General features: G+C 43.8%; 1 protein-coding gene across 1 annotated transcript in view; it reads left to right on the top strand.

Annotated features, from left to right (window-relative positions):
- Positions 1–14,491, top strand: part of CRYBG3 (crystallin beta-gamma domain containing 3) — an 80,911-nt gene extending 66,420 nt beyond the window's left edge. The window contains exons 17-22 of the mRNA XM_066567594.1: positions 292–418; positions 6,976–7,115; positions 10,407–10,530; positions 11,805–11,963; positions 12,210–12,369; positions 12,873–14,491. Of these exons, the coding sequence (XP_066423691.1) occupies positions 292–418; positions 6,976–7,115; positions 10,407–10,530; positions 11,805–11,963; positions 12,210–12,369; positions 12,873–12,961 (799 nt within the window). The 3' untranslated portion in view covers positions 12,962–14,491. The remainder of the gene's footprint in view (positions 1–291; positions 419–6,975; positions 7,116–10,406; positions 10,531–11,804; positions 11,964–12,209; positions 12,370–12,872) is intronic.
- Positions 14,492–15,098: the final 607 nt, after the last annotated feature.

The raw sequence follows: 15,098 nt of genomic DNA on the forward strand, positions 1-15,098 counted from the left end.
TTGCACAGTTACCATGACTCTTTTGTTAACTCCAGTTAAAATTTATTGCAGATTTTTAGAACTTTGGTACAGTGGAAGTGTCTGAATTCCATTCAGCGCCGTTTGACTCTGGAGCTGAGGTTTCTGTACCACACAATTTGATTTTGCTGCATAGCCTTTCAAGTCACTTTACTTAAAGCTTGACAAGAACAAACAGAATTTTTTATTCCTTTTGTCCTCAGCAAGTATTAGTCTTGAAAAAAACATGCTGTAAATAAGCAGCTTATCTTTTTTGTTCCATTATTCTTGCAGTTGGCTCCTGTGTTACAAAGGGGAAACCACTGACAATCACTGTGTGCTGGAAGAAGGCCTCTATGTTGACCTCAGTTCCTGTGGCTGCCCAACTGCTACAATCAAATCCCTCAAGCCTATTCAATATGTAAGACTTTATTGGGGAAAAAAAAAATAACATTTCGGAGCTCTTTTCCCTGTCAGATGTATGAAGTGAGTACTTGCCCTAAACAACCTCCCAGTCAGGGAAAAGAGTGAGGTTTGTTTTCTTGGCTCATGGGATTTTTTGGGCTGGGAACAGATCAGGTTGTGTGCACACTTGCACGAGGTCACTTGTAGGTGCTCTTGGGTGTTCTGGGTTTAAAGTTGTTTTCTTTTTTACAAGTGAGACATGAGATCCTGCATGGCCAGGGGGTTGGACAGGAATGCATTTTGCCCTCCAGAACAAGAGATACAACCTTTTATACATCCCACTGTAATCCTGCACACAGGACATACAAATCTGCAGTCTTGATGTGATGTCTGTGCCTTGCTTCCACATCTTGATCTGCTCTTATGCAGGAGCATCAAAGATGAGCTGTAAAACACTTGGTAAAAGAGAAGTAAGTGGCTTCTCTGCCCTCTTCTCTCTGGCACTGGCCACCAGCTTCTCCAGAACTCTTCCTCCTTCCCTGATCACAGGGCACAAACTCAGCTCATGTGGTGTGTGTCCTTCAATGCAACTCCTATGGAGCTAGACTTGTGGGATTGTTCAGTTCAGCTTTTTCACATATTAAGTCCTTTTTACCATTTGTGAATAGCTTTTAAAAAGAAAAGCAAAAAACCCCAACCAACCAAATGAGAAAAAGCCCCCCAAAAACCCCCAAACCCCAAGCAAATACAAACGCCAAACCCATGGGTGTGGTGGGAAGGATGTACAACTCAAATTTGAGAGCTGGACTTTTCACTAGACTGTACAGATACAGAGACTTCCCACCTACTGAGAGCCTGGGGTTTAGATTGAAGTTCTCCTTTTCAAGTTAGGCTTTTGGACTCTGCTGTGCCAAATCCAAGTGAAGTTTTGACAACAGATAATAGTAGGCCTCATCCCAATCCCCCTGCCTGTAATCTCACAGGGAAGCAAATATGAAGTTTGGCATGGTAGGAGACTGCTGGCAGCCCTTGTTTCCCAAGGGCCAGGCCCTGGAAGAAGTTTGTTTGGCAGCCTGTGTGTGAGGAGCTCGCACACATCTTCCTCTGCTTTTGCACCTCTTAGTTTGGTTCTTCTCTTGCCAATAGTAGCCCTTGTATTTCACAAATTCAAGGCATAAAATGCCACTGATCTCTACCTGTTTGTCCTCAGAGCCCCCAGGGCAGTGCTGGGGACCCTGGTGTGGCACAGACGTGACCCAGAGCACGCAGCAGGTCACGGCCAGGAGCAGCCACAGTTAATTCTGAGCATTGTCCACAGTTCTTGGAACAGAGCCCCTTGTATTACAGCATATTTCTGTGAGGTCATTCCAGAGAGGAGCAAGCCTGTTCCCAAGTGGAATTGTTGTGTAGCTGTATTGAATTCATCTGTGGTGTTGGGAACCCTTTCCATTCTTCAGCTTTGAATACCAGCCTCGTTTCAGAACTAAGGTGTGTCCCCTGGTAGCTTATGTGCGAGAAGGAGAACTTTTAACCCTGACACCAAGCCCTGGATGTGCATTGTCCCTGCTCTCCTTTCAGGGAGATGTAATTGCTGCAAGTGGAACTGTGCAGGAGTCCCACGCTGGGAACATTCCATTTGTTCTACAGAAAGTGCAGCTTTGATGGGAACAAACTGTTCACAAACAGATATAACAACTGCACTAAATGAAAAAAAAAGGTTTGGTTTTTTTTTTTTTTCTATTTAGGAAAGTAAACTTTTGATTTTTAGTTTGAAAACTTCCAAAAATGTAATTTAAGAGCTTAATTGCATAACAAAATGAAAATTTTCCTTCTAAATCACTGAGTTGATCCAACAAAATCAGAAAAAAAACCCCAAAACTTTAGGAGCAGCACAGAATTATTTGGATAAGAAAATACGCTCACAGTAGTGATACTTAGATGATTTCACTGCAGTGACAGTATTTTAGGTTGGCTAATTTTTATTCTAGCTCTTAGCTCTTGGAGGGGTGTTTTATGTGTTGTCTGGTGAAAAGTGAGGTTGTCAGCATTTAAGTACTTTTTTAAGTATGGATGCTGCTCCCACACCCTCTACACATACATTTCACAGGAAATTCAAGTTAATATGGTTCCACTTTGGTTATTTCCCCATTTATTGTGCACTGGCATCATGGAGGAATTCAGCACATCTTTGCAACCAGTTCCCTCTGTTCCTGAAGTTTTCTCTCTCCCATGACACCTTATTCTCCAAAGTGTGTAATACTCAAACCAAATCTTTAGGAGGCCCTAGCTGTGCTTTTTTCCTGCTGTTCCATTTTGCTCAAATACAGGTTGGACTGTTTCATCATCCTTAGAGCATTTAGGGAAAGCTGTGGAGTAACAGGAGGGTACAAAGAAGGAACAACTGACACTGATGCCATTTGCCTCTCATCATCTCCTTTCATCTAAAAATCCCAAAGCACTCTTCCAGCAAAGCTTGTTGATGAAATGTGCTGTTGTATTGTTGTTGACAGCCCTCCTGCAGGCAGGTCAAAGCCTAGCACAGTTCAGGGCTGCTGCAGAGGTGCAGGTTTCTGTGCCTGCATCAGCAAAGACTTGCTTTTTGCACTGCTATGGATTCATGGAAAGGAAATGTGGGCCCTTGCCCAGCTGCAAGAGAGCAGGTGGAGGCAGCTGGGCCATGGTTGCTTATTGGGGCATTTGTCCAGTGTTTGCTGCTTGAGGAGGTTAATCTTTTGGGATAGATAATCTTGCAAGGGGGAGTTCAGCTCTGGTGCTGTCTTTTCTCACGTGTGTTATTTTGACAAACTCCCTATCATATTTGGTGTGATTTACATGGACAGCAATGCCCGGGATGCTTGCAATGAGCAATTGGCTTTCCTTCTAAAGTGTTACCTTCAACCTGTAAATTAATAGTCTCCTAGTTTCTGAAACAAAAGAATAAGATCCAGGTTGTAGGTTGTGCAGTGCTTTTTTTGTTTGGTTGGGGTTTTTTCCTCTTTTCTTCTGAGGCATTTATTCTTGCTCTGATCAATTGTGATAATCCTTGTATTTCTATATTATCTTCTCTAAGTTAAATACAGGTGTTAACTAATCTCCCCAGCATTCCTGTGAGGCAAATAAAGAAATCAGATACAAGAACTACCTGCAGTTTCCCAGGGCCAGGCACTGAGTCACTCTGTGTGGCTGGACCATGGACATTGCATTGTCCAGGCGCCCATCCCACACTGGAGGGAGCAGCCAGGCAGGAGCAGCTCCAGCAAAGGCACTTGTGAGTGAGGAGCTGGCCAAGCCTGGAGAGTAAAGATTTTCCCAAGGATGGTGTAACACAGCTCTGGAGGCTCCCCCACTTCAGACTCTGGTCAATGCTCTTTGCAAAGCAGCAGCTCAGCACCAATGGGCACTGCACCATCCCTTGTTATAGCTGGGTTACACTCAGCCTTTGCTCTGGCCCTTTGCCTTTCTCCCTTTGCCTTTCTTAGGCTTTCCCATCAAAGTTTGCAAAACCTAAGTTGGCAAAAAAAAAAAAAGTGTAAGGGAAAATATGGGTTTTTTGAAAAGGGATGAGCCCTTTTCAAAAGGGCTTTATTAGTAAAAATTCTCACAACGTTCCTAATGGAAAAATTATCCCTAGCTAAAACTATGCTTTTTGCTCTAAGCATGTGTGCAAATTCACCTGTGCACTTGGGTTTCAGTTCTAGTGCCCTCTGGTCATCTTCTTTGTGCCTGTACACTACTGAGGAAGCTCATCTTGCACTGATCCTTGTTTCATCTCAAACACTTCATGCTTCTATTGTGGGATTTTCCCTGAACCGGTGAAGCATAAAAATCTCTTCTGAATGGTGAAAAATTGTGTTGCACAGCTTCACTAAAAGCAAAGTAAAAATCCTTGAGGGGGAAGTCTGAGCTGAGTTGAAATGTGCAAGAGATTTTTGGTGTGTTGATTTTTAGTGTTGATTTTCCCTGGTTTAGCTGTGTCATTTTCATTGCACCGTGTGCTCTGTTAGCCACAGAACACCACACCTGTTAAGTAAAGTATATCAGTGTATTTAACAGTTCACAAGGCTGCTCATATCTTGAAATGCTATGTAAATATAGTTTTCCTTTATCACTGGCCTCTTGAATACAATAAATCCCTTCAAGTTTCCCTCTGGACAGTTGCATGAAAAATCAGGACAATCAAAACCTCTTCAAATGTTATTGGTGCTGGTTTAAGCAAAGGCAGTCAGTTCCTTTGTACATAAAAACTGTCAAGAAATTTGATGTTAAGAAATTCTGTAGTGGTTTGTTATTCTCACAGTTAGCAAGCTTTTCCCAAAGCATGGCATTTCAGGTATTTTCCTTGAAATAACTGAAAAGAAGCTAAAGTAATGCTGACCTAGACATGGGAATGGGTAAATATAGATGTCTTTGGCTCACCTTTCAGGTGAAAATGTTCCTCAGCATTCTGCAAGAAAGGCTGGGAACAAGATGCTTCCCAGCCTAACAGCATAGCCCCAAACCTTGTTTTTCACTGTTCCCAGTTTCCATGGAGCTGTGAAAACAAAGTCAGAGAAAAAAGCCAGGCCAAAGTCACTGCTGCCAGCTGTTGGCCCAGAGGGAATGCAGAAGGTGAGGAATCAGTGCAGTGCTCTATATATGGCTGTGGAGCAGGAGAGCTCAGGGCCTGGCACAGCAGCCTGGTTTCTTTCTGGACTTCATCTCTGCTGAGATCCCCCTGGGACAGAGGGATCAGAGCCATCACTGGCGTGTGTCAGGGACTCTGAGCAGCTGGACAGGGAGTTCTCAGAGCTCTCAGTCCAAACAGTCACAACCACAGCAGAGCTGGAATCATTTTAATTGACTCCAGCAGTTTGCTGTTCTGGTTCCTGGTGTATAAATGGATATCCTGGCTCAGGTGACTTGTCCATCTGGTACAGCAGCCTTGTCTCTTAACATCCTCAGTGTTGCAACAGCAGGATCAATATTTAGGTTTGGGCAGTAATGTCCAGCACCATAAATGGTGTTTCTCATGGTCAGCAGTGCACTTGTGAAAATTGTTGGGCCTGTTCTGGACATGACTTCTGGTGTCCACTCAGGTGAAAGGCAGTGCCAGGGCTCTTGCAAGCAGGAGTGTGATGATTGTGCCTGGCTGAGCAAAGCAACCCCAGGAGTAGCTGTCTGCTCTAGGCCTGCTGCTCTGCCTTTCAAAGTGAGCCTTTAGCCTCCCACTGTAAATCTGATCCACCCCGTCCAGCAGAGGGCACTTGGGAAGAGCTGACATTCCAAAATAACCTTACAGGTTTTGATCCCTTTCTGGTGTGTAACATTAGATTTTGGGAGCACAGTAGGGTTTAAAAATCTCTCTGAGTGGATGATCCCAAGCTCTTCCTCAGAATGTGTCGGTGAGCTCTCTGTCCCTGCAGTGTTGCATGACTGGGGCTGTCCCTGCACTGGCTGGCAGAGGAAGGCAGAATCTGACCAACCAGCTGCATACCAACTGCACTGAGTCAGTGTCAAGCACATTCATATGTCCTGACACACCCCTGAGCTTTTCAGAGACAGTTCCCTACACTCCATGTGCCTCTTCAAACATGAAAATTAATTTCCCTTAATTGCTCAGTGCCTGTGTAAATTTTAATTCAAGACTTTGTTTCATTTATTTCACCTGAGGCCATGTCTTTGCTGCAAGAGAAATCCCAGATTTTGCCTGAGCCAGCTATCTCAGGGTAACATCTCCTAAAAGAAGGTGCCTTTCCTGGAGAGGCAGCTCACTGAGTTAGTCAGACCTGTTCTCTCTTCCTTTCCAGGTGTAAACTGCAAGTACTTTTACTTCTGGTTTTAGGTTAAAAATCCTGAAGCATTGTGCAAGTGTTCCTTGTACTAAGGCATAGAATTTGTGTATTTAAATCTGCTTCCTCTGTTTTTCTGCTGGTCTTATAACTGCACCGCATTTTTATGCAAACTGATCTTTTTATTTGCTTTCAGCCATAGAAAAGGGCATTACGTGAAAAATGTTTGAATTCTACATGAGATTATAGAATTGACTTCTTATGCTCTTCTTTCAAGATTGACAGAAAAAAATAGGAATATCTGTTAAAAACATTGAGAACCTTTTAGTTGACATTTCTGACCTTTTACAATTTGTAGCTACTTGAAATGTTTGCAGTAAACTACAGCTAATTGAAGTCTGTGGACAGTAGACTTTGATTTGACTCACTATTTTAGATGCATGTTCCATCAATAAGTAAATAAAGTGGATTTTTAAAAAGCAATCAAGGCCCTAATGATACAAATTGGATCAAAGTGAGTTTTTCTAAGCAGAGGCCTCTGATCACTTGGTGACTCTGTGCCTGGCCTGTGTCACTAGGGCACTACACTGATGACAAAGCCACTGATAAATGCAGTTTGTTTTCAGCTCTGTGTGCTGTGGGGTTTTCCCTTGTTGTTCCATTTGCTGAGGGAGCACAAACTAACCCAAAAGCATTGTAGGAAATTCAGCTGAAATGGGCCAATGTGTGCATCATATCTACCACTGAAGTTGTACTATTCCCACTAAAACTTTGTGCTTTTTTTTCGTCCTTCCTCCTGCCCCAGGTTTTTGCTGAGCCTTCCATCAGCCTGTTCAGCCTGGAATGCTGCAAGGGCAGAGAGCTATACTTCAGTGGAGCAGTCAATTCTGTTCTGAATGAGGACCTTCACTTTTACACCCAGTCTGTGTGGGTGAGAAGTGGATTGTAAGTATGGAAGAAATATCCCTGTCAGTTTTGCACTGTAGGAGCTGACATTGTCTCATGATTATTGCCTTGTTCATAGGATGGTTTACATTCTTAACTTCTATTCTGAGGCACAGACTTTACAAGGCAGGTAGTGTAAACTTGGAGTGCCTTTATTAACAGGCTGTAAAATGCCAGCTATGAACTGCAGTGATTTAAACTACTGCAGTGGCTCAGGGAAGCTTGATGTGCTGACTGGCTGCCAGAGAAGCAGCAGCTCCTGAGGGGAGCTCAGAGTGGATCTGACAGCTGGAACAGTTATTTGCCTCTGTTATTAGTTTAACCCTTCTCCAGGAGTGTGAATGTACACCCAGGTTCTTCTGTGAAAACATTTTACATCTGCAGCAGTGACCTTCATGTCTCTCCCTTTCACCTTTTGGAAGAGCTCCCAAGTGTTCTGTTTTCAGCCAGGTTTTCAGCCTCCACACCCACAGCAGCAACAAATAACTTGCAACTGAGAGTGGCTGGAAATTGCTGTTCTCCTAATGGGACACACATTTCCTATGTTTATGTTTGACCTTTCCCCACCTTTTCCACATGGGCAAGGCTGTAATTTTCTTGAGAGAATAGTGAACATCAGCTTCCCAAACAGAGCTTTGCCAGTTCACAGCAATTCCCAACATTTGTGCCACTTTCAGCCTGAGCCTTTGCTGAAAATACAGAAGTGTGTGTTGTCTGGAAATTCAATCCCTTTGCCCCAGCAGTTGCCTGAAGGAAGGGTGATGGCCTTGGGACCCCGTGGCAAGAAAGCACAGGAGACTGAGTGCAAGAGGCCAGCCCCTCCTGCATCTTTCTGCTCTTTTTTGGGTGTCCAAGCCAGGTTAGCTGCCTCCCTGTCTCTGGGATAAGTTCAGGGCAGAAAGGCTGGGTTTCCTCTGAGATTTTTTCAATGCTTCCTAGGAAAGAGAATAAAGATTTTCCCAAGGATGGTGTAACACAGCTCTGGAGGCTCCCCCACTTCAGACTCTGGTCAATGCTCTTTGCAAAGCAGCAGCTCAGCACCAATGGGCACTGCACCATCCCTTGTTATAGCTGGGTTACACTCAGCCTTTGCTCTGGCCCTTTGCCTTTCTCCCTTTGCCTTTCTTAGGCTTTCCCATCAAAGTTTGCAAAACCTAAGTTGGCAAAAAAAAAAAAAGTGTAAGGGAAAATATGGGTTTTTTGAAAAGGGATGAGCCCTTTTCAAAAGGGGCTTTATTAGTAAAAATTCTCACAACGTTCCTAATGGAAAAATTATCCCTAGCTAAAACTATGCTTTTTGCTCTAAGCATGTGTGCAAATTCACCTGTGCACTTGGGTTTCAGTTCTAGTGCCCTCTGGTCATCTTCTTTGTGTCTGTACACTACTGAGGAAGCTCATCTTGCACTGATCCTTGTTTCATCTCAAACACTTCATGCTTCTATTGTGGGATTTTTCCTGAACCGGTGAAGGATAAAAATCTCTTCTGAATGGTGAAAAAATTGTGTTGCACAGCTTCACTAAAAGCAAAGTAAAAATCCTTGAGGGGGAAGTCTGAGCTGAGTTGAAATGTGCAAGAGATTTTTGGTGTGTTGATTTTTAGTGTTGATTTTCCCTGGTTTAGCTGTGTCATTTTCATTGCACCGTGTGCTCTGTTAGCCACAGAACACCACACCTGTTAAGTAAAGTATATCAGTGTATTTAACAGTTCACAGGAGACTTCCACAGCCTATCCCCATCCCACACAGCACACAGGTAGCCTAAAGGCAGAGGGTGTCAGGTGACTGTGGGATGTTCTAGAGGGTTTGTTTGCCTTATCTGGGATTCAGAGTTCAGGAAGGCAGGTTTAGAGGCTTTTTCGTTCCTGGTCCCAAAGCCTGCTGTCAGCTTTGGGCAAATAGCAAAGATTTATGTAAGTACTCCTATGGCATCTTGCTGCCAGGCTTAGGTAAAAAAAAAAGGTAAAAGGCTCCTTCCTGCACCAACTGGCCCCCTCAGTAAGGCACAAACCTGGAATCTGCCCTGGCAAAGGGTGCTGGGGCTCTCTGAGGCGTGGGAGAGGTGGCACAGCCTGTGTGAGAGCAGAGATGGGGTTTGCCTGTGTCACTGAATGCCAGGAGGCCAACCTGGCTTCAGAGGGTGATCACTGTAAGTCTTTCCCCTCTGTTCCCTGTAAATGTCTGCTTTGGAACTGTGTTCCACATGAGACTGTTCATGCTCCAAGAGTAACGTTAACAGTGAATTCTCAGTGACTTGACAGAAACCATTGCAAGGGGAAAAAAAGCCAGGAATGTGTTCAGAGTATAAGGAAGACACAGGAGTGTTCAGGCTGCCCTGAATACCTGCTAGTCAGGAGGTGTGGACTTTGTTTGAAGAAACAGGGACCCAGCCTCATTGCCAGGCAGCTCTCAGCTGGCACAGTTGAGCCTCCATGGAGCCCTGAGCAGGACTGGCTCTCAGTTTCTCTGAGCTGTGGGCACTGGGCAAAAGCAGTTCCAGGGGCTGTGAGGCTGTGGGTGTTTTCTCAGTGACTCAGAGCACGGCCATCCCTCATGTTCCTGGCAGCTGACCTGTGCAACAGGTAACCTGGGAAACCAGCACTTGCTTTGTGCTCAGAGGAGTTAATGAGTCAGGCATTCAGGAGTCACTGTCCACACAGCAATGTGCTATTGATACAAACAGAAGGGATCTGTGCTCCTGAGGCTGCCTTTGTGAGCAGCATTCACTGAGCAGATGCCCAGATAACAAGGGGTCTGTATGAGCCACTGCTTTAACTGGGTGTTACAGGACTCAGCCACGTCCATGGTGTATTCATGACAGGAAAATCTGCTGCAGCAGGCTGTGGGGTTTGGAGTGAATACCTGTAATTTGTTTTCAGACAAGTGGAACTGTATAAAAAGCTTTAACTGTAACAAAAAATTATGAGATCCTCTCATAATTAATATGCACAACCAGGCAAAGCTGCAGGTTTCCTAGTGGCTCCCTAGTTTCCTAACACAGGCCTGCTGAAACCAGCATTATTCCCATCTGGGCTCATGCAGAGGTTCTCCTTTTTGTGGGGGGAAAAATGGAGAGGGAAAGGGGAGATGGGAAGTGTAGTTTATTAATTTTAGGCAGACAGACAGAAAACAGGTCTGAATTTCAACAGAAAGCAGTCATCCCACTGAAATGGATGGCATTTTGCAGCACACAAAGAGAGGCATCACTGTGGAGAGCTTTGGGGGCTTCCAAGAGCCCGGTTTAGTTTTGCTGTGGATAACAAGTGCTCTTTCACGTTCTGTTTTGTGTATCCAGGTGGATTGCCTACGAGGGATGCAATTTTTTAGGCAAGCAGATTCTGCTGGAGCCCAGGGAGATTTCAAGCTGGAGTGAACACAGTGGCTGGAAAGTGATTGGCTCCCTTCGTCCTGTGAAGCAGGTACTGGAAGACTGAGTGAGGAAAAGGGTTTTTTATGGACAGGGGTTTGTGCAGAGGTATCAGCACATTGGGGTGTGTTGTACTCCTTAAATCAGGCCTAATGATGACAGCCAGAAGGACCCACTGAAGATTGCTGAAGCAGAAAATGCCTCTTGTAGCAGTTACTGAGATCTGTGTTACGTTCCTAAAGGGAAATAATTTCCAGTTTCTTGGTGCCAAGTTTTGTTTTTCTGAATTTCATGTTCTGTGGATGCTCTGTTTTTACATTTTTGCCATATAACAATATAATGAGGAAACCAATTCCACACTGGCTTGTTTCATAATTAAAAGCGAATTTTATTGTGCTGTAGCCTGGATTTCCAAAAGAGGCAAAGCTCATGCAGTTCCCATCAGGTTTTCCTTCTCTGTCTCACCCCAGGTAAATCCAATTTCAGTCTCATTCAAAGATTCAGGTCCCTAAACCACAAAGAGTAACTAAACACTGTCCTGATACAGGTTTTGTTTATGGATGCTTGGTGGGAGAGAGGCTTTATTGTCTGTATCTCAGGGTTTGTTTTAATATGGAAAAAAAGGAGATGTAAAGCTTCCAGGAAAAAGGCTGTGCTGGAGTTGGGGTTCCAACAGAGCTGTCCTTTGTAACTCCCTGCTCTTTATTTGCACTGAAATCAGTGAATAACAGAGCAAAAGCTCAAACCCTGCAGTAGCCCTGCAAAATCCTCTTTATTTTTTGAGTAAACCAATAAACAGGGATACCAGCTCAGTGCCCTGTTTTCCATGTATGTTCAAAAACAATGATTTTGAACATATTGAACCATTTTTGAACCATTTGAACCACATATTTTGAACCATTTTGATGGTGCATTTCTCTGCCATATATTCCAGTTAGAGAGGGCTGAAGTTGCTGGATATGTAACTCAGTAAGTTTTGTGTCCCAAGAATTAAAAGCTTGTGAGTACAGCCCCTTTACTGCCCGTGGAACGAGTGAAATGTGCTGAACTGGGCATATTTGCAGATCACAGGAATTAGTTCTATAGCCATAATTACATTCTTTGAAAAAAGACCTATCTGCCATTGCTGTTTATAGCTGCCCATCTGCATGTGAAAAACCACTTACTGTGCTTCACATGCACGTTGGTTTCCAACCAAAAAATTACCGAACGTCCTCAACTGAGAACAAAGACTGAACATGGAGGGGAGGATGGTGGAGGGGAGGCCCTCTCACATCAGTTTGCTTGGTATCTGTGTGGTAAATCTCTTCCCTCACTGCCCTGCAGCCAGCAGTGTACCTGAGGGTGAGGAACAGGGCCCAGGGCAAGTACCTGAGCGTGGCTGGGAGCCTGGCAGACGTCCGGGCGGCCTCGGTGTGCGCGGCCCCGCGCAGCCGCAGCGACTCCCAGCTCTGGCTCTACTGCAGGGGTCTCCTCAAGTCCAAGGTGAGTTTCAGAGTGCTTTTCTGCTAATGCTGCCCTTGATGGTCTCTTATTAATATTTTTTAAAAAGCTGATGGTTTAACATTAAAAAAAGATCACCACCTTTGATCAAGCAGCTGGTCAGGTGTTGAATAATCTGTTCTTGGCTTGCTTCCCATGATGTACTGCCGTATGCTCCGTGCCTGAGAGAAGTCAGGCACAAAAGTGAGGCTCTGTGGCCTGGATCTCACTGCTCTCCTTGTTTTTTAGGCCAACAATACCTGTCTGGATGTCATTGGGGGCAGAGACCTGCCTGGAGCCAAAGTCGCCCTCTGGACAGAACATGGGAGGGACAGGCAAAAGTGGAGACTCAATGAGGATGGAACCATCAGTTCATACCTCAGTGAGCAACTGGTGCTTGATATTAAAGGTATTTAAAAACAAAAACTCTCAGTTCACAGGTTTTACAGGTGTCTTTTGATTAAGGTTAACTTCCATAGTCCAGCTTTTTTTTCCCCCCTTTGTTCTTAAGGTCAGAAACTGAATCCTACATTTCCTGTCCAGTTGTTCGCAGAGGGACAAGAAACAGCAGGGCAGGGAGGAACCTTTCTCTTTTGATTCCAGAGGTTTATTTTGATCAGATCAACTGTTGTGCTTTGGGGAATTAAATAGTGCAGATGGCAAGGAGTGCAAGTTACAGAAGACAAAGTGGTGAAGGAAAATCAACCACAGAATAGCTCAGAAAGAGAAAAGGAGTTGAAAAAAGAAGGCTGGTTAAAATTGTCATTGCTCAGTTTTAGACACCAGCCCCCTACCTCATGGAATTCCAATTTTTCAGCTGATTTTCCTACTTGGTCACACTTCTCAAAGATGGTGTATAATTTTTGTGAGTATTTCTTTCAAAAGCTTTACCTTCATGACTTTATTTTTAAGGAGGAAATTACTATGACAAGAATCACATCATTATGAATCAGCCAATAGAAAACAGACCTTCACAGAAATGGGATATTGAAATATTGTGAGTAAAATCCACCCCACAGATGGACTTTTTGTGGGCTGCCAACATGTAGAGGGGAAAAAAGAACCCAACTACTGAAGTCATACACCACTGGAACCATAAGCAGCAACTCCTCTCTCTTTTCCTTTGTGCCAAGCACCAGCTCCTAAAAGAACTGAATTTTGCACAAATCTGGAAGATGGGAGGTTGATCCAATGTCTCTCTGCAGAGAAGCTGATGCTGCAGAGGCTGTTCCTGTGAAAGTCACCATTGCTCTTCCTCTGAAGTATGAAAGGCAAATGCAAAAGAGCAGGCAGAGGTTCTGCAGCATGGGAAGGGCAAGAGATAAGAGGGGAAAGGCTCTTCAGAAATGCTGTCTTCACCTTCCTCTCACCCTGCTGGAAGCTCACTGAGGAGTGAATGCACTGATGAGCTTCAAGGAACTTGTGCTGGGCTTTTATGTCCCAAGTGAAACTCTTTAGTCTCCAAGCCATCCTGAATCATGTATCTCATTAAAATGCAATTTCTTTTGTTCATAAAGACACCTTTGAACTGGAATTCCAGCTGAGCATGTGAAATGAGGCAATACAGGGGCCTTTCAGCCCCTAAGTGACACTGGTAAGCCTTTGTCTTCTCTGCTTTTAACAGCACCAAAACCAACTCACCTTGGCATGTATTCCCAAAGGTGCCAGCAGCTGCACTCCAGGGCTGGCTTCATGCTCCCAGCACAGCGTGGGCACATCAGGGGCACCGTGGCACCAAGGACAACTGATGGGCAGAGCTTGGAGTGCCAGGGCTCTCCTCAATTTCCACACTATGCAACCACAGCCATTGCTCCACCAGAGCCAGACCTCACTGACTGCAGGTGATGCTTGAAAAGTTTTTTCCTGGCTCAACCACAGCCCCTTGGAAGGCTGTGAACACCTGACATGGAAGAGAAGGCCCTGAGCGCCCTGGCTTCAGCAGCACTAAATTAATCTTCATTGAAAATATATTTTTTCCAGCATTTGTACATTCAGGGTATGTATTTCTAGGATTATTTAAAGAGTTCAGGTTAGCTGAAGACAGATATTTGAGATTCCAAAAGCTATGCCAGCTGGGCACTCAACCAGGATCATCCCCAAACAAAGACATAACTCGTAAGTTTGCCATAGAAGTAAAATATATGGATGTCTATTTTTGTATGAAATGGAGTTCTATATAGTACTATTTAAAAAAAAAATCTACTTGCACTTACTATTTTACATTCTAAAATTATCATAAATCTGCTGTTTGAGTAAGATCCTCAAATGTATATATATATTTTTGCAACTAAAGCACTTGTTAAGCTTTTTTCCCTATAAGTCAGTACATCAAGTGTTTGCATGTGACTTTCCATATGAAATTTTAAAAGCCTGTGTAAAAAGTTGTAGTTTCTTAAATGAAGAATGACTAAATCATACTTGGTGTCTCCGTGTTACATAACAAAGTAAAGCAGGCTTTTGTACTTAAGAGACCTTGAATGTAAAATGCTAAAGCATGTATATTTTAACTGTATAAAACTTTTCAGGAGAAACATTTTGCCAGTTGATTCTTTTTAAACAAACTAAATAATAGTTTTCAGCAGATGTTGAGCACATTCCTGTAAAGTATTTCTTTTCCAATAGCCAAAAAAGGGGGATAAGTATATTGAATATATGGCTGTGCTGTTAGGTGAGATTGCATATTAAAAATCAATGAAGTATTAAAGTAACTGCACCAGACTCAGCAAAACCCATTCAAGAGAATATTGAAGACTGTTCAATATTCTTGAAGATATAGATTCCAGCTACAGGTTTTTGGGTTACTTTCACTTGAAATTGGTGCTGGGGGAGGTAGAGGATAAATATTATTCTTTGTTTATTCCAGGGCTGGCAGCATCTGAGGGAAAAGGGGTTTTCTTGGGCAAAGTTCCCTGTGGGAACAGCACATGCAGCTTTTACCAGGAAGCTTTTGTTCTGTCAGGGCAATCAAACAGCTTTTCCTGCTGGTGAACTTTACAAATGAAAAAAACAAGTTAATGTTTTATGCCCAAGGTTTTGGATGCTGTTCCATGTATATCTTTAGATGCCCTCCACATCCCAGCAGCTCTCCAGAGGGAAGGAGACACCACAGCAGTGGGGGTACTGAGGAGTGCCTTCATC

This window comes from Molothrus aeneus, chromosome 2, assembly GCF_037042795.1.
Source record: "Molothrus aeneus isolate 106 chromosome 2, BPBGC_Maene_1.0, whole genome shotgun sequence".
Taxonomy (NCBI): domain Eukaryota; kingdom Metazoa; phylum Chordata; class Aves; order Passeriformes; family Icteridae; genus Molothrus; species Molothrus aeneus.